Source organism: Lepidochelys kempii, chromosome 1, assembly GCF_965140265.1.
Source record: "Lepidochelys kempii isolate rLepKem1 chromosome 1, rLepKem1.hap2, whole genome shotgun sequence".
Classification (NCBI taxonomy): Eukaryota; Metazoa; Chordata; order Testudines; family Cheloniidae; genus Lepidochelys; species Lepidochelys kempii.
In genome coordinates, this window is record NC_133256.1 from 164,463,823 (window position 1) to 164,485,445 (window position 21,623).

Here is a 21,623-nt window from a genome sequence, read left to right on the forward strand (position 1 = left end):
GATTACCCTGACAGGCCACTTGCGGCCTGCGGACCGCAGGTTGCCCACCACTGCTTCTGTGGTTTATCAGTCCTGTCACTGGTAAGCAGGCACGTAACAGTAAGTAAATGGGCTCCAGAGCCCTGGAGAACAGTAAGGGCAGCCAGACTAGTCACAGGAAACTCTGAGAGGAAAATGATTTTATTCTGTAGGGACAGGGATTCTAACACTGTATAGGATGGTTGGATTAATGCTAAAAGGAAAGGGGTAATAATATCATGAAAGAGCAGTGATAAGAAGAGCACTTCCTGGTGGTGGAACCTAATTATTATTTCAAGGCCTTGGCTCATTTCAGAAACTTGTAAACTTGATTAATTTCCCATTGCAATGGTAGTTCCGAGTGGCATAACTCAGAAGCTGTTTATAGCTGTCTTCTGTTCCTCTCCTGTTGTTCTGTCCACTGAATTTATTTCCACAAGGCACCATTTAAATAAAGATTCCATGGGGGAGGATGAGAGAAAGCAGACCTCAGTTTATACTATTTATACATTGGGGGTGGAGTTGGCAGTAGTCTGACTTGTAACTGAAAAGCGGACATAATAGTCTTAGGCCATGTCTACATGTACAGCACTGTGGTGAAGATGCTCTATGCTGGTTTCCCATAGGCATAAAAAAACCACCCCTGCGAGCAGCATAAGCTATGTCTGCAGGAGAAGCTCCCACCGACATAGCATTGTGCACATTAGCGCTTATATCAGTGTAACTTATGTTACTCAGGGGGTAGAATATTCACACCCCTCAGGGACATAAATTTTGCTGACATAGGCAGACACAGCTTAGAATTTTCCAGTCCTAAGACTAAAACAGATTCTCACTGGAAGCAAAAGAATCCCATAAACACTGGTTTAAACTGTCTCTGCACTTGGAGTATGGAACCTCTACACGTTCCATTCAGAAAGTATTTATCAGGCAAACAGTTAATTAAAATAAATGATTGAACTAATTCTACATATCTGATATCAAAATGTACTGTTTTTCACCACTCCAAACAATTTTAAAGATTAAATATTGTGCATGAGTTTGGACAAGTTTCACTGTCTGAAACTACTGGATTGAACAGTTATTTAAAAACAAAATCCATACCAGAGTCTTTCTAAGATCAGGAATACACCCACCTTCCTCAGATAATGTGGCCATACTTGGTGCCAGAATGAGTATGTGAGGATGGACAATTTCTGTTTACTGACCTCTCGTGGAAGGATAGGGTTCAGTCCACTTGCCAAGCACAAATTTGAAATTCAAGAAGTAATGGTTCTCTGAGCTCTACAGTCTTTCAAAGTACAAATTGAAAAGCTGAAAAAACCTGCATGTGGAATGGTCACAATTTCTTACTTTTATGGTACTTGCTGATTCTGTCAAGGAAATATCATGTCTAAGGGAAACAAATTGTACAGTGGCAGAGACTTTTTAAATAGCCATGTATCATTAATATTTTAATGAGGATTTCCCACAAGAAAATGTCCCTGTTAGCCTGTGATAAATCCTTTCCTCCAAATGTGCCTGGATTGCAAAGAGGAACGGGGGACTGACTGGACCATCTATTCATTTTTTTATGTCCAAAACACTGTCTCTTAGCCATAGCCAAGGAAGGAGGGCAACAAATGTATAGGAAACACATTTCACTGGAAATGTTGACTCTTGGTTTCTGAAAATGTAGGGGGTATATTGATAGTACAGCGGAGTGTTCAACGAAGTGTGATTTGAAATGGGGTGTTGTGTACAACAGGCCTTTCAGGGCGGGGGCTCAAGTTCCTTCTCTGTGAAATTTTATTAAAGTACCTAACATTTAATGCAATCTTCTGAATTCCATAGACTACTCTCTAGAAGTATTTTAAAGAGCCCCAGGGATAAACTGTCTCTATTAAGGTAATTAAGCAACATCCAGAGAATGAGAGTATGTGAGGAGGAGGGGTGGATTACATAGCCCAGATTCTCTAGTCCTAAAGCCACTTTGTGCCATGATGCAACCTTGGACACAATGGAAAATCCAGTCCCATTAGAGAGCAGGAAATCACCCTAATCTTCCCTTTAGTTTAGTGGTAGAATTTTAACAAGGAGCTTCTGAGTGTCCCTGCGAGCCCGTTCCAGCACCTAGTGGCTTTTAAAAACTCTCTAAAAATTAATCCAAACTAAGAGAGTCTCCCTGCAAAGCAGTAAAACTTATGTTTCAGGAAGGTGTAACCCACCATGAGTCGTGAGAGATCACAAAAATCTTGTTAAAATGTTTTCCCCCTTTTTTTAATTTAAATTTGAAATTTCAATGAAGAATCTTATAAAAACAAAAACAACAAAAAACAATCCTGAAATTGTTGTCCAGCTCTACATAGCCACACTTGTGATGACTAAACCAAATAGTTCAGAGATGTGGTTTGGCTAAGCAGGAAAAGGTTTGTCTACCTAGTTCAAACCAAAAATTCCCATCCTTGCATACTCTTCAGACCCTTTGTGTCCTATGTCCCTTTCTCTGTTAGGCTCTTGTTCCTCACTTCACTTCTCCCTCTCCAGTCTCGAACTCTACTGCCTTCTCCTTTAGAACCCCCCTCCACTTTTTCTTTCCTACAGACTCCCAGTGCCTTCTGAGCCTCTCTGATGCCTCATGATCATATTCCAGGTTTCCAGCTCCTCCAGACTTCCCCAGGGGTTCTCTCCTGCCTGTTCAGTTGTGACCCTTGCCCTTCTAACAGCCCCTCCACAGCACTAATAGTTATCCAAAAGATGCATCTAAGGGTAGGAGCCATTAAGCTGCTGTGTTCAGGTTTTATCACTGTTTTCTAACTAATTTCTTACTTTTATTATATTTTTATTTTTTTGCAGAAAAGCTTGTTAAAAAATCAACAAAAACCTTTTTCAAAACCCCCAAAGTGTGCAGACAGCAGAGTAGCATGAGTAGGAGTTATGTAATGCATATTTCTTTGTAGATAGTTGGAGGCTCAAATAGCAGTGCAGTGCAGGTGATTTTAATATTTTGTGGACACTGTATAACCTACAACAGATATTTCACTGCCTGCATATTGCTTGCCAAAAACACACCAAAACTTAGCATGCAGTACTTATTGCTATGATTTCTTCTGAGTTGCAAGGAACAAAAGAGGATAGCAAGTATTTTTGGAGATAAAGCTTCATTCAATACCAAGATACAGAACACAGCTTGTGACTAAACTAACTGTGAAACAGAATTTTCCTATGGTGGCTGCATGAGAGTAACAAAGCAAAGCAAAGCTCAGGTGAGTGCAAAGAATTAGCAGAGGAATAACTAGTTAGCTCTGATGAGAATTTATCAAAAAAATGTGTTTTGCTTTTGTTTTTTGTCATGGCTATACGCTTTCAGAACTTTGAAAAATCATTAAGCTTCTATTGATTTTGGTTGGTGTTTGCGATTCAGGAGAAATTCTGAGTGGCAGGCTCATATAGCACTTTAATTAAAATCTCTTTTATAGAGATTAAATTCATACTGCTGCTAAATTTATCTATGAATTTTGCTTGTAAAATACTATCTTCAAAACAGATAAATCCAGATCATTCTTGGCAATGTGTGAGGGGAATATTACTGCATTTATGACACAATAGTGATACTGTAAATATTCTGATTTATTTTATCATAGCCTCAAGCCAAGGAAAAATAAACCAAATGTAAAAGTATGGTAGTAGAATTCTCATTATAATGCATGATTGGATCCTTAGATGTTTGGGGCCAACTTCATTGCTTGTGTAACTGCATAATATCAGGGGAGTTACAGAATGGTTGTACTTGACCTTTGAAGTTTAACATTAACTAAATGTTCAGGTGGCATTTCTGGTATGTTGTGAGAGATAATGCTGTGGAATTTGGATTAAATATTTAATTTCAACAAGAAGCTGTCTGTATCCTGAATTCAAGAGAAACATGTTTTTCTAACTTTTAAAATAGTTGCTAGACATGGGAGGTGAGCATGAAATTAAATTTCCTTGGAGTGAGCTCATTAAAGTTTGTTCTCTAGAACACTCATCTTCCTCTTTTCGTGGATGTGTAAATCCTGGGGCATTTACTGGCCACCATAATTTCTGTAAATATACTAGTGTGTGACCAAACATCAAAGAAATAAGTGGACTGAAATGTACCTCTTTTGTAAACTGTAAATTTGGAGTGTAATTAAAAGGACAAAGAAGTCATTCTATCAAGATGCAATGATGTTTATAATTTTAATGTTCAATGTATCCTAGAATAACAATGCTCTTTGTAGGGTTGTCAGGAGGAACTGAATCCAGAATATCTTGCTCCAAAGCAAATCGATTAGCAGGGAACTGTCCTCTGAGGATCAACCACAGATTACTAATACAAGGCTAATCTAACAAGCTACTAAATGCATTTTAAAATATTCTGTTAATAGGGTGCTACACAAACGTTTGTATATTAAAAGGCTCCATTGTTTAATTAAATCAGGTTTGGATTGGTACCCTGTGAATATTCATTAATTATACATTATTATATATTATTACTATTAGTTTCTTGAGGACATTTTTTTAAACAATCAGCTTTTATTGTACTGGCTTTCTGATGCACTGGACATGTGTTCTAGAGATGGGAGAACATTTAAATATTCTAAGGGCTAAATTCTTCTCTCGGATTCAAAGAAGATTCTGGCTGGCTTCAGTGGGAACCACACCCATGGGCACAATTTGGTCCTAATTGGTCCTACTATATAAGATTTCAAATTAATCAGTAAAAAAATATTTCCACCCAAGTATCTTATCTCTTATCTTGAGGCAGGATATTATTTATTATTATTATTAGTAGTAGTATTTAGCATCGGAATACTGTAGGATTTATCTTTTTTTCCTTTTTTAAGAGTGGGGCAGGGCAGGGGGCAAGAGCAGAGTCGGGGAGAGGGACAGAGGCAGGATCCTGAGCCCCAGCAGCTGGGCAGCTGGGAGGTGGCCCCTCTCTGTTCAGCTCAGGGATCTGGGGGGTGGGAAGGGGACCCTCAATGATGCTGGGCTCAGGCTCTATGGCTGGTGTGGCAGCCACGGCATCGGGAGGTGGAGAGTCTTCAGTAGGGTCCCCGCCCGGGAAGGAGGTCGGTTGCCCCACACCTATGAGAGATACCCCATGGGACTCGGGTCCTGGCCACGTGGCACTGGCCATCGCCTCAGTAGGCTCGGTGGCCATCAGCGGGGTGCTACCTGCACCGGGCAGATGAAAGAGCCCAGGGGACCCTCAGAGGCAGGAGCAGAAGCAGCAGTTAGGGGGAGGGAGCATGGGGAAAGGGGGGCTGAGGTGAGGTCACTTAGATCGAGGACTGCTGGCAGAGGGTCATCCTCCCCCTGGGTGACCAAGGTCAGACCCAGGGCCTCGATCTCCTCATAAATGGAGGGGAGATCACCTTCCACCACCCCGGGGTTCTCCCTGCTGGCACCCGAAGCGATGCTCACTTCGGGGCTCGCAGGGGCTTCAACTGTTAAGGGGGCAGGAAGGGCTCCATTGGGGGCCTCTGAGGGAAGGGACTCCAGTGGAGGGGTGGTACTGCCCTCCGGTGCTGCCATGTCTTCCCCAGCTGGTACTGGTGGACAAATTCCACCCGGGGGCAAGGCGGAAGGCCTGGCATCGGTGCCCCCTTCCTGGTCTTTAGGGGGGCTTCTGCATCGGTGGGAAGGAGCAGAGCTTGAGCCTTTCACTTGCCCCGCTTCCCCTGTACTAGGGCCCAGCCCTCCATGGCATCATCCGGGGGCTGGCTAACAGGGGTTGGGTCGGGGGGTGGGGTGATGGCTCAGGGATTCAGGGAGGTCACGGTGGGGCAGCATGAGGGAGGGAAGATTCCCCCTGGGGTGGGCCCTCTCCCATGCCTGGCAGGTATAAGAGACCAGGGAGGCTAAGCCTCTCCAAACAGGATGTGGCGCACCTCTCTCTAGAGGTGCTGCCGCTGGCCTGCCGCCTTCAGAGCGCTGCTGCCAAAAGGGCATCTGGGCCATAGCCCCACCCATGCTCCACTCCAGGGCCCTGCTCCCACTTGTCCTCTTCCCCCATCACCCTGCCCACACTTCTCCTCTTCCCGCCCCAACTCCCTCTTCCCCCCAAGGTCCCACCCTTGCTCTGCCTCTTTCCCCCGAGGATCCTAATCCCGCTCACACCTCTCCACCCCCTCTGAGGAACGGTGGGCAGGGGAGGTCTCAGGGGAGGGGGCGGAGAAGTGCGAGCAGTGGGTAGGGCAGCTTCGGGGAAGGGGTAAAAGAGGCACGAGTGGCGGCGGCCTCAGGGAAGGGGACAAAGAGGCACAAGAAGTGGGCGGGGGGCCTCGGGGGCGGAGAGGAGGGAGTGGCGGATAGGAGGGGGAGAGCTTTGGGGGAGGGGGTAGAAAGGGTAGGGGACCAACCAGGAGCGGGGCCTGGAGTGGAGTGTGGACAGGGCCTTGGGGGAGGAGGCAGAACGGGGCGGGCCTCAGGGTGGAGCAGGGGGAGGGGCCACAGTCCAGGCACCAGTGGCCTCCCCCACTTCTAGGAAGTTTCTGGTGCTCACACCCAGGCTCCCCAAATGCAGGAGTCACACACTGCCCGGTATTTATTATTTATACCCACTGTGGTAGGGACCAAAGGCCACAGTCAGGATCTGGTACCATTGTACTACATACTGTAAAAACATGGGGCTGGATGGCTGAAGATCAAGGTGTCCCTATTAGCTCTTGTGGCTCCCCCATCCAGTGCACCCAAGGGGAGCTTGGGCAGAATGAAGAATCTACTCTGTTGTCTGTAGCACACATGAAGGTTGTTAAACTGCTTTGCTTTGCTACTTTTCTTTGATGAAGTAGCGTAAAGGAGGCAGAACATATCATTGAATCTGGCCCCAAAAAGTAAAAAGGAAAGTGGTAAGAAAATAAAGATTTTTTTGTTATGCCTATTACAAGACAGTAATAAAATTATAGAACTGTCTAGAAGCTAGGAGGAGAAAGAGAATGGGTGAAGTCAATGGCGACTGCATAGAGGGTCATAAATAAGGAGTGGAATCACCTGTGTTTGGACACAGACGAGAGGGGAGAAGATGGAGCTGTGAATTGTCCGTTTACAACAATGCTTTCGGAAGGCCAGCAGACCACATAATTGACTAGCTCATCTTAGTTTTCTGTCTTGAGTCTTCAGTGTTGAATTCACTATGTGGTTTTACCAGTAATAAATGTGAAAGCTGCAGATCAGTGCTGCGAACATATGGTTAGTGTTTAGTGATGATCAAACTTTGTATAAACTTATCTGATTCTACATGTCTAAAGTTGAAGGGAGTGTAGGAAATAAGTTTTGAAGTAATGAAAAAAAATAATTCTTTTGAAATAAAATGTAAACCTTGATAAGTAGTAAGACAGGAGTCATATCCATCTCAAAAGGTGCAGAAAGTCAGTTTTTCAGATTCTTCAAGATTAAAGGAGTCACTGAAACTCTGTCTATTGAAATGGAAGAGTAGAACATTAACTTAATGATCCTGAAAGTGAGACATTTTCCATGCCGTTGTCATCATGAAAACATAGATGTGATGATAATTTAAGTCCCGGTGTCAGGCTCTTTAGCAACTCTTCAGCATCAGGTTCATTCATGAGCAATCTCCATTCATCTTCTGCTTAAAATTTATGTTCAGGAAAGGAGTTGTTGCACACTTGGTTGCATCATAATGGTGAAAAATTATGGAAGTAAAATTAATTGAATTCAAAATTGTGTCAAATTTTAAAAGACCCACACCCTTGTTTAAGCAGCCCAGTATCAATCAAGTGTGTTTTTAGCATATTTGGACTGGTTAAATCTAAATTGGGCAACAGGTTAGATTCTAAAAAAGCAAATAAGCTGGTAAAAGTATCTCCGAACAAATACAAAAGTCTGGTGGGCCTAGCCAGTTAGCAGACCAGAGGAGTAAATTATTGTGTTCTTGTATTTTACTTACAAGATTGCAAGCTTGTTATACCAATAAAATAAAAACCAGCAGGATCTTATTAAAGGGAAAAAGGCAAATGACCATATTTACTGTGAATACAGAAAGAATCATAGTAAGCAGTTAGTTATAGCTATAACATTCCATTCAATCTCATATTTATTCACACATTCATTCATACAAACACACACACAGGTTCTGCAAGGTTGTTATCATAGTTACCAGCCTTAGAGTTGCTCATGCCAAGCCACTGGCCAGGTGGCCTGGACATGAGGAGGGAGCAGGGCCTTGTCAGATGCTCATCTGATGCTCCTGGAAGTTGGTTTGCAGAATCAGACCCCAAAGTTCTCACTTTTTAGAGTCTATTTTTATAGGAATTTCTTCCTATGCCAGTCTGTGGGAATTGCTTCATCATGCTGTTGCTGAATCAATCAGCAGATAGCACATTCCTGACGGCTCCGTGCTGCTAGATGTTATCTTGTTCTTTGGTTCTCCCATTCTTGAGGCTGTTGGGTGGATTCCAGTCTGCCCTCCGGGGGGAGGGGGGGTGTCCTCTGGTTATTTCCACTTGATGCCTTCTTCAGCCGATGGACACTGGATTCTTAGGCTGGCACCTCCCTGATCATTCAGTTATTATCCACACCAAACATCCATCCACATACATCCTCTATCTCTATTTTAATCACAATTGTTAATACAACAAAAGGGTGGGGAGTCTCTGGGTGCTGTTTCTGTTGTTAGAGTATTGCTTTGAGTCTCTCTCTCTGTGAATTGCTTTGAGAACAGACTCTGTCTTAGAATGTACTAACACAATTAGCAGCTTGCAAGTTTCACACATAGAGGGAGAGAAACAGTACCAAAAACCAAGAGACCTCTTAATTAGTAATACCCTGGAATTTAAACTCTGGGGAATCAAACTCATTTGAGATTTTAATACAGAACTTCTTTAATATGATCCAACAAGCTCTTCATTTTGGACAGAATGCCTTTTTATGTTTGAGGAATAATTATGCATATGAAGTGAATGTATATGTTTTGTGTTTTACTTCATAAAATCTTCATGGCCTGTTCTAGTTTTACTCAGAAGAAAAAGTGGTTTTTTTTTCAGGATGAGGGCAAATCACCACAGCCTGATTGTAAGATGCTGTCTGAATCTGGTGTCTACACAGTACAGACATTCCATACCCCTCCCAGCCTGGGTATAAATAGCAGTGTAGACAGTGAGGCACTGCTTAGGTGAGTAGAGTAAAGACACACCAGAACCATAGGGATGCACTCACCACGGCTCTCTAACTTGCCCAATCAGTGCCCCCCTGATCTACACTTGCTATTATTAGCAGTGTATTGTTCCCCTGCCTCCCCCTGCTGGAGCCTTGCCCCGCTGCCCGAGTCTTTCACTGCAGCAAGGAACAGCTCCAAGAGCGGGAGTTGCTGCGGCATTTCCCTGCTGCCTCCCCCCTGACAGACCCTTTTCCTGTTGCTGGAGGGTCGGGACACTACACTTCTAAAAATAGCAGTGTAGATGGGAGACACACTATTTGGGTGAGTAGAGAGCTGTGTAGGATATGTATCCTAAGGTTCTGTCATGTCTTTACTCATTTAAGCAGTGCCTCACTGCTATTTATACCCATGCTGGGGGGCATGCAGTGTGTATAGTCTACACACCGCCATACGTGTAGACTATAGCCTGAGAGAAGAATGTTCATATTGGTTTGGTACTCAACCGTAGCGGTGATGAGAGCTATAAAACAGTAAAGATTAAATGACTGAGATACAATTTGTTCTTTATAAATCTCCATGCCTTTATTATTTCTATTACAGGCATGCCTAGAGGCGCCAATGAATGTAGGGACACTATTGTGCTTGGCACTGTACAAACACATAGTAATAGACAGTCCCTACCCACAAAGAGTTCACATTCTAAGGGCTAGATTGTCACAGCCCTTACTCAGGCATGCAGGGGAGTAAGAGGCAGTAAGACCCCACCTTTTACTTCCCTGCTCAGATTGCCCTCCACTGCAGCTAGTGTTGCAGGGGTTATCAGCACTCACTCAATATTTCTGCCAGCAAGCAAGTGCACTGGGAGGAAACTGATAGGAGCAAGGAGTAGGAGGAGCCCTGTCTTTGCCCTCACCCTTGTCAGCCAGAGTATCTGGCGAAGTGCACAGGGGAAAGTAAGCTGTTCTATAAAAGTGGATAAAACAATTTATTCCTCCCCGAGTAGAAGAAGTGGCAAGAAATCCAATGGAGTCACAGTTTGTTCTCTGACCTGCACTGGGATCAGTGAAGCTATGTGTCTCCCCTAACCTGAGGAAGTGCTCTGTGTGCAGGGCCAGCTCTAGGCACCAGCAAACCAAGCACGTGCTTGGGGCGGCACTTTTCAAGGGGTGGTGCTCGGGCCCCCCCCTTTTTTTTTTGCACTTGGGGCAGCAAAAAACCTAGAGCTGGCCCTGTCTCTGTAGCTTGAAAGCTTGTCTCTCTGACCAACAGAAGTTGGTCCAATAAAAGATATTACCTCACCCATCTTGTCCCCTAACTTAGGATAGATTGTAAAGTGGCAGTGTAGCCCTGAATAGACAAGTCAGACAATGAGTGGGAGAAAGTCTTAACGATTAAGTGAACCCTAATATAATAAAGTTACTCTTATTCTCATTAGGTAATGGCAAGTGATAAGAATCACTCAGTAAAAGAAGACAAGATGCCTGGAAGCATGATGTCAGTATCCTGCCATAAGCACCATTTCCTTTTGGTTGGCTTTCTTGGTTTCTGTCTTAACAGTTTTGTGAGAGGTCAAAAGAACAACACTCTGATTTTCACCAAGGAAAACACAATTCGCAACTGCAGCTGTTCTGCTGATATCCATGATTGTGATTACAGCTTGGCAAACCTCATGTGCAGTTGCAAAACCATCTTGCCTTATACAATAGATAGAGCCAGCTACCACAGTGATCTAACAATTTGGTTCACAGATACGACCGTGCTTGGAATGCTGTTGAACTTTACAGTGGTGCACTACCTGAAGCTTTCACTCTGTGGCTCCACTCCTCTACCAACAGAATACCTGGCCATTTTGGGATTGCGAAAGCTGCAAATAAACAGTGAGGTTAAGGGCCAATTTCTAGAGCAAAATTTAACAATCTACAAAAGCGGCGACAATGAGATGACAGACAAACTGAAGGTGCTACACAAAGACAGGCAAATGTTTTTGTATATTTCTGTCTTGGATACATCTCTTTTCAACAGGTATTCTTTACTGAAGTCCTATAGTGTGGAAAATGTCTCCAGCATTACAGACCACTTTCCAAGTCTGCCATATTCTGATATATTTTCAACTACTAATAACAAAAGCTACGTTGTAACATTCATTTACTGAAACATGTTCAACAACTTCAGCAGTACAGTAAGGGGGCATGTTAACCTGTCATTAGAACAAGATATGGAGCATTTGCAAGTCTGTTTTGTTTGAGCCAGAAAGGAAAGTAAGTGTGGGTCAGTTCTTACTGCACTCAAATGACACTACTCACAAAATGTGGGGTTCAAAATAGTTTGAACACAGATAATTAATTCTGTAACCTGTTTCTTAGGGAACAAAGAAAGTGTGAAACAATCAATTTTAAAAGTGATGTAACTAAGTTTTCAAAATGACTTAATTATTGTATGGTAAAGATTGAAATATGTTGATTAATTTTGTTATGAAATGTGCATTACTTGGGCATATGAAAACATGACAATGTACCTTTAGGTATAGAACTACCTAATAATAATAACCCATCTGTAATGTGTTTTTACACATTCTGCTAGATGTAGTAAATATGTGGAAAATGTATAAATAGTATGAATTGTAGTGAGTTTGTCTAGTTATATGTACTGAATCTCTTATCTTTTTACATAAAAGTACATGGACCTTTTTCAGTTGTAGTTTGAAAGCTCACACCATTATTTGCCTTGGAATACCATTAGGCTAGTGTATGATGAGCAATTATGTCTCCTTATGAAGGCTGTTTAATTACTCCAGTGTTGTCTTAATTTGGTTCTACATTAACACAGAACTTGGAGATACCCAGAAGTCACCTGCTACAGGACAGACCCAACAAAGAAAATAACAGAACGCCACTAGCTGTCACCTTCAGCCCCCAACTAAAAACTCTCCAGTGCATCATCAAAAATTTACAACCTATCCAGAAAAATAATCCCTCACACTCACAGTTCTTGGAGACAGACCAGTCCTCGCTTACAGACAGCCCCCCAACCTGAAGCTAATACTCTCCAGCAACCCCACACCACACAACAGAAACACTAACCCAGGAACCTATCCTTGCCCAATGCCAACTCTGTCCACATATTTATTCAAGTGACACCATCATAGGACCTAATCACGTTAGCCACGCCATCAGGGGCTCGTTCACCTGCACATCTACCAATGTGATATATGCCATCATCTGCCAGCAATGCCCCTCTGCCATGTACATTGGCCAAACCAGACAGTCACTACGCAAAAGAATAAATGGACACAAATCTGACATCAGGAATCATAACATTCAAAAACCGGTAGGAGAACACTTCAACCTCTCTGACCACTCAGTAAAAGATTTAAGGGTGGCAATTTTGCAACAGAAAAGCTTCAAAAACAGACTCCAAGGAGAAACTGCTGAGCTTGAATTAATATGCAAAGTAGATACCATTAACTTGGGTTTGAATAGAGACTGGGAGTGGCTGGGTCATTACACATATTGAATCTATTTCCTTAAGTATCTTCACACCTTCTAGTCAGCTGTCTAAATGGGCCATCTTGATTATCACTACAAAAGTTTTTTTCTCCTGCTGATAATAGCTCATCTTAATTAATTAGCCTCTTACAGTTTGCATGGCAACTTCCACCTTCTCTGTATGTATATATGTATATCTTCTTACTATATGTTCCATTCTATGCATCCGATGAAGTGGGCTGTAGCCCACGAAAGCTTATGCTCTAATAAATTGGTTAGTCTCTAAGGTGCCACAAGTACTCCTGTTCTTTTTGCGGATACAGACTAACACGGCTGATACTCTGAAACCTGGAGATAGACAGGCTTCATATGAATTAAAGTAGTACTGTTGGCTGCACAGATGCAGAAATCTGACAGAGCCTTTGAGGCTGGCTCCAGCAGACCCTTTTATATAGGTTACCAAAGATGAATTGCCAGTGACATACCGTTTTCACAATAAGGCAAGGTTAATTATATCATATATATACAGTATAATAAAAAAGTATCTAGAACAGCAGATCTTTACAGTCTTGTACTGCCGTTAAGGGATATCTAACAAATCTTTCCTCCTTAGCCTGTGATAACACCTGGGGGAGTGATGGTGTTAAGGGACTGGGGAATCTATTAATTAGGATTTCTTTTAAATGGGAAAACATTCTCATAACTATAACCAAAAAAGATGGCAGGGCTCCTGGACAAAGAACAGTGTTCAGCTTGTGTAATTTGAAAAGGGAAGGGGGGTGATGGTGTTGTAAGTGGTCAGAAGATAAGGAAATCCTTCCCTGAGAGAGATTTCAAAAATACTCAAAACTTGGCACAGTCTGGTACGTTCCAAAGGTGGGGGGAAAATGAAAAAATGCTCTCTAGAAGTATTTGCTAACTTTTAATACCAGTAGCTGATATCTCTGGCAGGCGTGCAAAGGTCACTCTGACCTCTAATTTCTATCTTTCTGATCTATATACGTTGTCAGACCATCCTCACCATCATGGTATCTTTAACAAGGAGCTCCTATTTTAAATTATGAAGATATGAGTTAGGCCCTCCAGATGCAATATTTATTTATATCCATGAATAGTCGTAAATACCCTGATGCCATAAGTAAATACCAGCATCATTTTACCCACTTTTTTCTCTTTACTCTTTTATTTTCTTTAGGGCTTTGTTTCTGATGGTGAGATTCAGCATTATTTTATTTTTACGTCTGAAAAGTAAAGACACATTTTCTCTTTTGTGAAAACAGATTCCATCAAAGCACTAACCACTTGGATCTGAAGCTCCTTTCTCGCTTCTCTCAATCAAGGGACCACAAGTACTTACTCATTTTTTAACTTAGTCATTACTCAGGCAAACTCCCATTGCAAATCGAGTAAGGATAGAGTATAAAACTTGAGTGAAAACTGAGTAAGAACCTCAGAGTTTGGCCCACAGAGAAGAAACAGCTCTTCGTATGCATTCTTCAATTTTATTTGCATGTAGGACCTTTCATTTATTTACTTTTAGGGAATAATGAAAAAGATGCCTATCCAAAAATGAGGCATTCTAACTTGTCCTTATAACATCCAACGACAATATGCCGTAGTGCTGAGTGTCCATAGCCACACTATACAGCTTTATTCCAATTATCTAAACATTCTACAGGGCTATTACTAGGCCTGTCAATTAATTGCAGTTAACTCAAGTGATTAACTCAAAATAAATTAACTTGATTTAAAAAAATGAATCACAGTTTTAATTACATTGTTAAACAATAACAGAATACCAATCTAAATGTATTATGAATATTTTTCTACATTTTGAAATATATTGATTTCAATTACAACACAGAATACAAAGTATACAGTGCTCACTTTATATTATTTTTATTACCAATATTTGTACTGTAAAAAAGATAAAAGTAGTATTTTTCAATTCACCTCATACAAGTACTGTAATGCAATCCAATCTCTTTATCGTGAAAGTGCAACTTACAAATGTAGAATTATTTTTACATAACTGCACTCAAAAACAAAACAGTGTAAAACTTTAGAGCTTATAAGTCCACTCAGTCCTACTTCTTGTGCAACAAATTGCTAAGACAAACAAGTTTCTTTACATTTACAGAAGACAATGCTACTTATTTACAATGTCACCTGAAAGTGAGAACAGGCATTTGCATGGCACTGTTGTAGCCAGCATAGCAAGGTATTTACATGCCAGACATGCTAAACATTCATATGCCCCATCATGTTTCAACTTGTAGATTTTTAAGAGTGCAAATATTTGTGATAAAACATAATATAAAATGAGCACTCCACACTTTGTATTCTGAGTTATAATTGAAATCAATATATTTGAAAATTAAGAAAAGCATTCAAAATTATTTATAATGTAAATCAGTATTCTATTATTAACAGTTTGATTAAAACTGCAATTAATTTTTTAATCATTTGACAGCCCTAATTATTACTGATCTGGTGAAACCAGGTTAATTGCAGACGATTGTGTGGCTTCTGACAATCCTTGGCTGGGCAATGTCCCCTCCTGATCTCAAGTCCAATCTTCAAGGCACTATGTGCAGGGCCTTTATCTCTACTGCAGGCTATATGACCAAAAAGTGCCAGCCAGCGATGACTGTGACTTCAATCCTCTCGTGGCCAGTTCTCAATAATACATCCCTATTATTGATGAGATCAAACCATCTTATACCCAGTAGTCACCGCTGGCAATGCATATGAAATGCCTCCAGCCTCCCTAATGTCATGTTTAAGCAACATATATGTTTCACAAAAAGAAAAGGAGTACTTGTGGCACCTTAGAGACTAACCAATTTATTTGAGCATAAGCTTTCGTGAGCTACAGCTCACTTCATCGGTTGCATCCGATGAAGTGAGCTGTAGCTCACAAAAGCTTATGCTCAAATAAATTGGTTAGTCTCTAAGGTGCCACAAGTACTCCTTTTCTTTTTGCGAATACAGACTAACATGGCTGTTACTCTATGTTTCAGAATCAGATCCATATAAAAGGCTCAGAAGTACACAGGTTTGATAAATCCATACTTTTGTATGTAGTTTCACCTTCTTTTGGCTCCAGGGCCTGTGCAGATCCTTCACGGTTCAGAGTACTAAACTGATTCTCCTTAGGATATCTGGCTGGCTACAACCATTTGATGACAATGTACTGTCTGGACAGATGACATTGTCCACTATTTCCACAGTTTGTCTAGCAGCACAGCTATCTTGTATCACAACTTTTGCACTGACACTCTGGATTTTTGTTTTTGCCCAAGAAATCCTTAGTCCCAGGGCAGCTGCCACATGCAGGAAACTCTCTAGCGTGTCTGTAAGGTCATTTGCGCCCTGGCTGAAGAGGATGATATCACCCATATAATCCAGTTTGGTAAAAGAAGTTGATCCAAGTTATACCGGTATTTGTGGAGACATGTTTATGGAGCCAATCCATTGGATGGCAGAACAGGGCTGGGGGCAGGACATATTCAGTGGTGCAAGTACAGTTGTATGGTCCAGTATGCCATACCAGTAAGATATTTATAGTTAGTATGGCGTACCGGAAAGACACAGGAGGAGCCCGCCCCCAGCCCTTCCTCGCAGCGGCATCTCCTGAATCCTCTTCCCTGGGGTCTACAGGGCTGGGGGTATGTGCACTGGGGGCAGTACAGCAGCTGCGCCGGAGGAGCTGCTGGTGTGGGGCAGCCTGGCGGCCCCATGTTCTTCTGCTCCTTTCACCGCTGCAGTTCCGGAGAGCCCTGATCTCCCAGGAACCACAGTGGCGAAAGAAGCAGAACGTGGGGCCACCGGGTGGCTCCACGCCAGCAGCTCTTCTGGCGTGGCTATACTGCCCACAGCCCTTCCACACAGCTGCATCTCTTGAGTCCTCCTGACTGGGGTCTGTACAGCAGAAGTCTCTGGCGCAGTTGGAGGACAGAATCCCCCCCCCCCCCACAGGTAACAGGGGATAGATGTGGCTCATGGGGAGGGGACAGGGAGAGCACGGGGGCCCTGGGCTGGGGGTGAGGTTTAGTCATGTGGCCCCCCTTTGTCTCCCTCCCATGAGTGCAGTGTACTGGCAAGAAATGATTTCTACTTGTACCACTGGACATATCCCTGCTTCACCCCAGATCTAATGTAAAACCTGTCAGACCTATGGGTCCCTCATTGCATCCGTGCCCGTGAGTCATTATGTGGATCTTGAATTAATCTCAGGAAGATGTCGGGAACACCATTGCCTCACAGGGCCTTCCACAGGTCAGCTCTATCGACAGAACTGAAGGCTACCTTTAGGTCTACATATGCTGCTGTCAAAGGACAATTGAATTCATGATTGATCTCAGATAAAAGATGAAGAGGAAGTATAGAGTCCATTGTAGATCACACAGCAGTGAAGCCTGATTGCTCTAGTGATGCTGTTTCACAAGGAAAGGCTGGAGCTGGGCAAGTAGGACATGTGTAAAAACTTTTCCAGGAACATTAAGCAGAGTTATTGGCCTACAGCTGCTGCACTCAGTGTGTGGGACTTACTCCTTATAAAGTGGGTTGATGATCCCTTCCTTTTACTCTACTGGTACCTTCACAGTAGTCCAAGCCTGGACAAAAAGTTGGTATAATAATGCTACGCTTATGGCCTCTATGGCACACCTGATAAGTTTGGGTGTTATGCTGGCAGGTCTGGTGCATGCCTATTTCACAGTTTCTATAATATCCAGCAGCATTCAAAAAACAAACATTCAGGAGGAACAAAGGAAGCCCCCAATCCTGCAAACACTTACAATCATGCTTAACTTTACTACCATGAAATCCCATTGATTTCAATTGGACTACTCATGGTAGTAAAATTAAGAATGTGCGTTTTTAAAGGATTGGAACCTAACTCAATTCAGCAAGACAGTGAATCAGCTACAAACGGCCTCCTTTCCACCTGCCATCTCTGGGAATATACCCTCAACCTTCCTCAAAAAATTATTTCAAATAAATAAATAAAGGGCTTTTTAGTTGATCTTGCCAACTCCCATGATTTTATCATGAGTCTTGAAATAATTGGTGTTTTCTTAAAGCTGCAGATCCTAGAGTCACATGTATACATGAGAATTCCAGCTTTCATAAACAAAATCAAATTTCTAGCCTTCCTGATTACTGAGAAAAGCGTGGAAATATATCCCCAGTGTATCCTAAAGGCTCACAAGCCAGAAGGCAAATAAAAAGAACCTAAAATGCACTATTAATCTTCATCTCACTAATTTTCACCCAATTTCATGATGTTTAGGTCTCACTCATGATATGGAGCCTTTGGGGTTGCTTCATAAATGCTAAGGGCTCAGTTCTGAACTGTAGCTGAGTTGAGAGAGACATAGCTCTTCATGAGCAAGCAAGAGAGACTAATTCAGATTGGTTTTCTAGGAACTCCAGCCACCTCCTCTCTAATCAAGCGTATTAAGGTTGAAAGCACAAATTGTTTTTGGCTGATTAATAATCCTGAGGCAGGACACTTCTGTCTTAAAAATTCTCAGAACTGGTTTATACAAAGTAACTCATTTACGGATGTTAGTACACCATATATAAAAACTGATATAATCAAGAAAGTCTAATAGATTATTAGTGACTATATGTGAGGGTCTGCTGCCCTCTAGTAAAAAGGCATTGAATAACAAAGTAATTAAGTATTACCATAACAACATCTTTTAAAATGGAAGCATGCAGTACTATTAAATATGAGCTCTGGCTTTGGTGGGAAGGTTAATATGGAAATAGGAAAGCACATAAGTCTTCCAGATACTGTAACTTAAAAGAAAACTGCACTTAGTTTTGCTCAGAGTAATGTTCTGAATAAAGGTCGCATAATAAAATCCTCAACCCTATACCCAGCTGAGCACAAGAGAACTCTGATGGGGAAGTAGGGAGGAAACCTTCCTCCAGCCCATGAGAGAGAAAGGAGCCGCAAAGTGGAGTTAGCTGGAGTAGCCTCTGCAGTCCTCATGCCCCTGTTCTGGAGACACCAAAGACTTGAAAGTCAAGTCAATCAACCTGCTCCTTACCCTACCCTGTTTCTGTTGTGCCCTAAAAAAGCTGCTGCCTTAGGAGATGCCACATAGCTGGCCTCCAATGCAACACATGTAGACACCATGTAAGCTGCAAACTCTATTAATGCCACAGTTCAGGACCCGTCTCATCTGCAGGTGAAAGGGAGGATTTGGGCCACACACAAGCACCACTATTTCTGGCTCCGTCTTGAAGCAAATAATGTATCTTTGTGAAACAAGTATCGGGGTCCAGGTAAGGTGCCTAAGAAATTGTAAACCACTTTCCAGGCTTTAATACTGATTGAACAATTTGATGAAGACCTGTAGTGTTTAACAATGTATTTTCATGAAAAGGTTAACGTTTACATGAGATTCTCTATCTGGCTCAGTTTGCTGCATGTAAGGAAAGTGGCTGCCATAAAGTCTTTCAAATTAATGTGTGCTTCTCATTCATGGGAACATCAAAAAATTAAATATATCAAAAAATGGACACTGGTGCAAGGGCTATGGAATGGTTTTCCTGTCACTCAGTAGTTCAGACATAACCTATGAACAACACTATAAATTTAGAACAGCACAGAAATTAGTTATATAGCACCTTTCCTATTCAACAGGGTTTACAAAGTATGAGTTAGATGCTGGCAATACAGTGACTGTGTAAGCAAGGGGATTCTGGGGGAACCTGCTCTTCTGAGGGACCTCGTCCGCCTCTAATTTCAGTCTCTTTAGCTCTCCATGCTGTCCATCATCTTTCAGTCTCTCCCACTGATTCTGTCCCCTACTTCTGCCACTCCCTGTACCCATTCTCTCTCCACTACCTCAATTTCCCAAAGTCTCTGCCCCCTTTTTCTAGTATTCTCACCTTCCTTGCCAGCAGAACACACCAGGGCAGCCAGGTACCTCTGCCTCCTCCTCCCAGCTACCCTAGGCTTACTTGGATCCAAAAGAGGGAGTTGTGCGAGCAAAGGGAGATGGAGGTAGGCTGCCTGCAATTTCTCTACTATAGAAGCCAACTGTGGTTGGAAAGAGGATCTGCTGGGAAGTTCCTGCAATCTTGCTAGATGCCTGATATCCTAGGAGGGTTGCAGGGATGCCTTGGGAGCTGCTAAACAGTGTCATGTGAGTTGCTAACTCTTCTGATTTTAGATGCTTTGTTTCAAATTGTATTATTTTCTGATTTCTACCAGCAAACTCATGAATTTTGCTTAGTTAAAATGGCTGCCATCTCTTATTACTGCCAGTGGGAAGGACTGACCAGGGTGCCCTCAGTTCTGATGAAACCATTTCCTGACTACTACCCCTAATAAAGATGACCCCCAATTTCCATTTTTTTCTAAGAAGACAGAAGCCAGGCTGTCTTCAGGGAGGATGGCTATTCTTAGTGCTTACAGCTGATGAATGGTGAGTAAACATGGGAAGGGAGGCTGCAGGGAGATTGAGGAGGGAGCACTAGGGGATAGGAGTCTTGAAGGGTTACAGGGTTGAGGCAGGAAAGGAAACTGAGGGAGATGCAGGGAAATGAGCACAAGAAGGGATACAGCAGGGACACATCTTGTGCATTTATAGTTGACCCCTGGGATGTTTTAAGGCCTACTGAATTTGAACTCTGGTAGGACTTGTGTATGATAAATATATGACCTTGTCCTAATATCTTTATTAGTGGGAGACTTTTATTTTGAAATTTAAACTATAACAGGGGGAATTAACCTCCCTCTTTGGCAGGAGAGGCTGAGACCCAGAAAGTGTAAACAGAACATACTCCTGGGGAAATTCTGCACCACTGCATATGCGCAGAATTTATATCCCCTGCAGATTTCTTTACTTCGCTGCAGAAAAATGACTTTCTGACAGGGAAGCAAAGGGAAGTCACAAGAGCGGTCATACAACCCTCCCCAGCAATGTGTTTCAGGAGCCCAGCAGAGAGATAAATTACTATGGGGCAGGAGGTGGGAATGGGGAAGACCCCACTGGTGGCTCCTACCCTGCACTGGATTCAGCTGCTAGTCCCGGCTGGGCTGGGGAGGACGGAACAACTTCTTCCCTTGCATGGCATCTGGGACCGAGTCAGACCCACCCCATGATTTCTCCCCTGGCTGAAGGAAGCTCTGCAAACTCCCACCCCCCACTATCCCCTGTTTCCTGCACCCATTGCTCCTCAGCTTCAGGGGGAGGGATCCCTGTACAGGGAGCTGCTCCCCCCTCTGCTAAACCCCAATGCATCCAGACCACCCCCATATCCAGACCCTCACTCCCAGCACTCAGAACTCTGTCCCCCATGAGCCCCATTCCCCCCGCACCACCCTGATGAGTCACCTGGATCCCCACCCCACTGAACCCCAACCAACTGCATCTGGATCCTCCCACATCCCCATCCTGAGCTCTATCCCCCCCACACCCAGACCCTCCCTGCTAAGCCCTAACCAGTTTCATCTGGACCCTCCTGCACAGCCTGATGACCGTTGCACCCAGAACCCCCCCCAACAAGCCTCTTTGCATCCCGAGCCACCTGCACCCAGATTGCCCCACACAGAGCCCTCTCAAACCACACCTGGCTCCCCCTATACTTGAATCCTGCCTTGCTGAGCCTGCCCGCCTACACTTGGTGCACCTGGCACAGAGGGGCAGGCCCAGTCCTTGCGCGGTGTCAGGGTTAGATGCAGCCACACCGCTGAGTCTGTGTCTGGGGGGGGGTGGTGGCCTGCACTGTGACCACCTACCACTATGCAGCCAGGGGCCCCAGTGCTCCCCACTGCCATGCTGGCGCCTCCACCAGCCCCTCAGTGACACAAACCCGCAGAGGTCAGTCCCTAACGCCCTAGCCAAGTCATGGGCAGCGCCGAGCGCCGCGGGAGTCAAGTTTCCACCGTCCTCAATAGCGCTTCCGTCGCGCCGCCCCCCCGCCCAGCCCCCCGAAGCAACGGCACCTGGGCCGCCACTGCCGTCACG

The 21,623-nt window shown here is 43.4% G+C and overlaps 1 protein-coding gene across 3 annotated transcripts in view; it reads left to right on the forward strand.

Annotated features, from left to right (window-relative positions):
* EPCIP (exosomal polycystin 1 interacting protein) overlaps nucleotides 1-21,570 on the forward strand; it is a 41,151-nt gene extending 19,581 nt beyond the window's left edge. Inside the window, exons 1-2 of one of the 3 annotated variants that reach the window (XM_073362208.1) lie at nucleotides 2,968-3,263; nucleotides 10,578-12,911. In XM_073362208.1, the coding sequence (XP_073218309.1) occupies nucleotides 3,234-3,263; nucleotides 10,578-11,294 (747 nt within the window). In that variant the 5' untranslated portion in view covers nucleotides 2,968-3,233 and the 3' untranslated portion in view covers nucleotides 11,295-12,911. Of the gene's footprint in view, nucleotides 1-2,967; nucleotides 3,264-10,577; nucleotides 12,912-19,918 lie in introns of those variants that run through there. The other 2 variants (XR_012161129.1, XM_073362219.1) reach the window with 2 other exon arrangements.
* The last annotated feature ends 53 nt before the right edge of the window (nucleotides 21,571-21,623 follow it).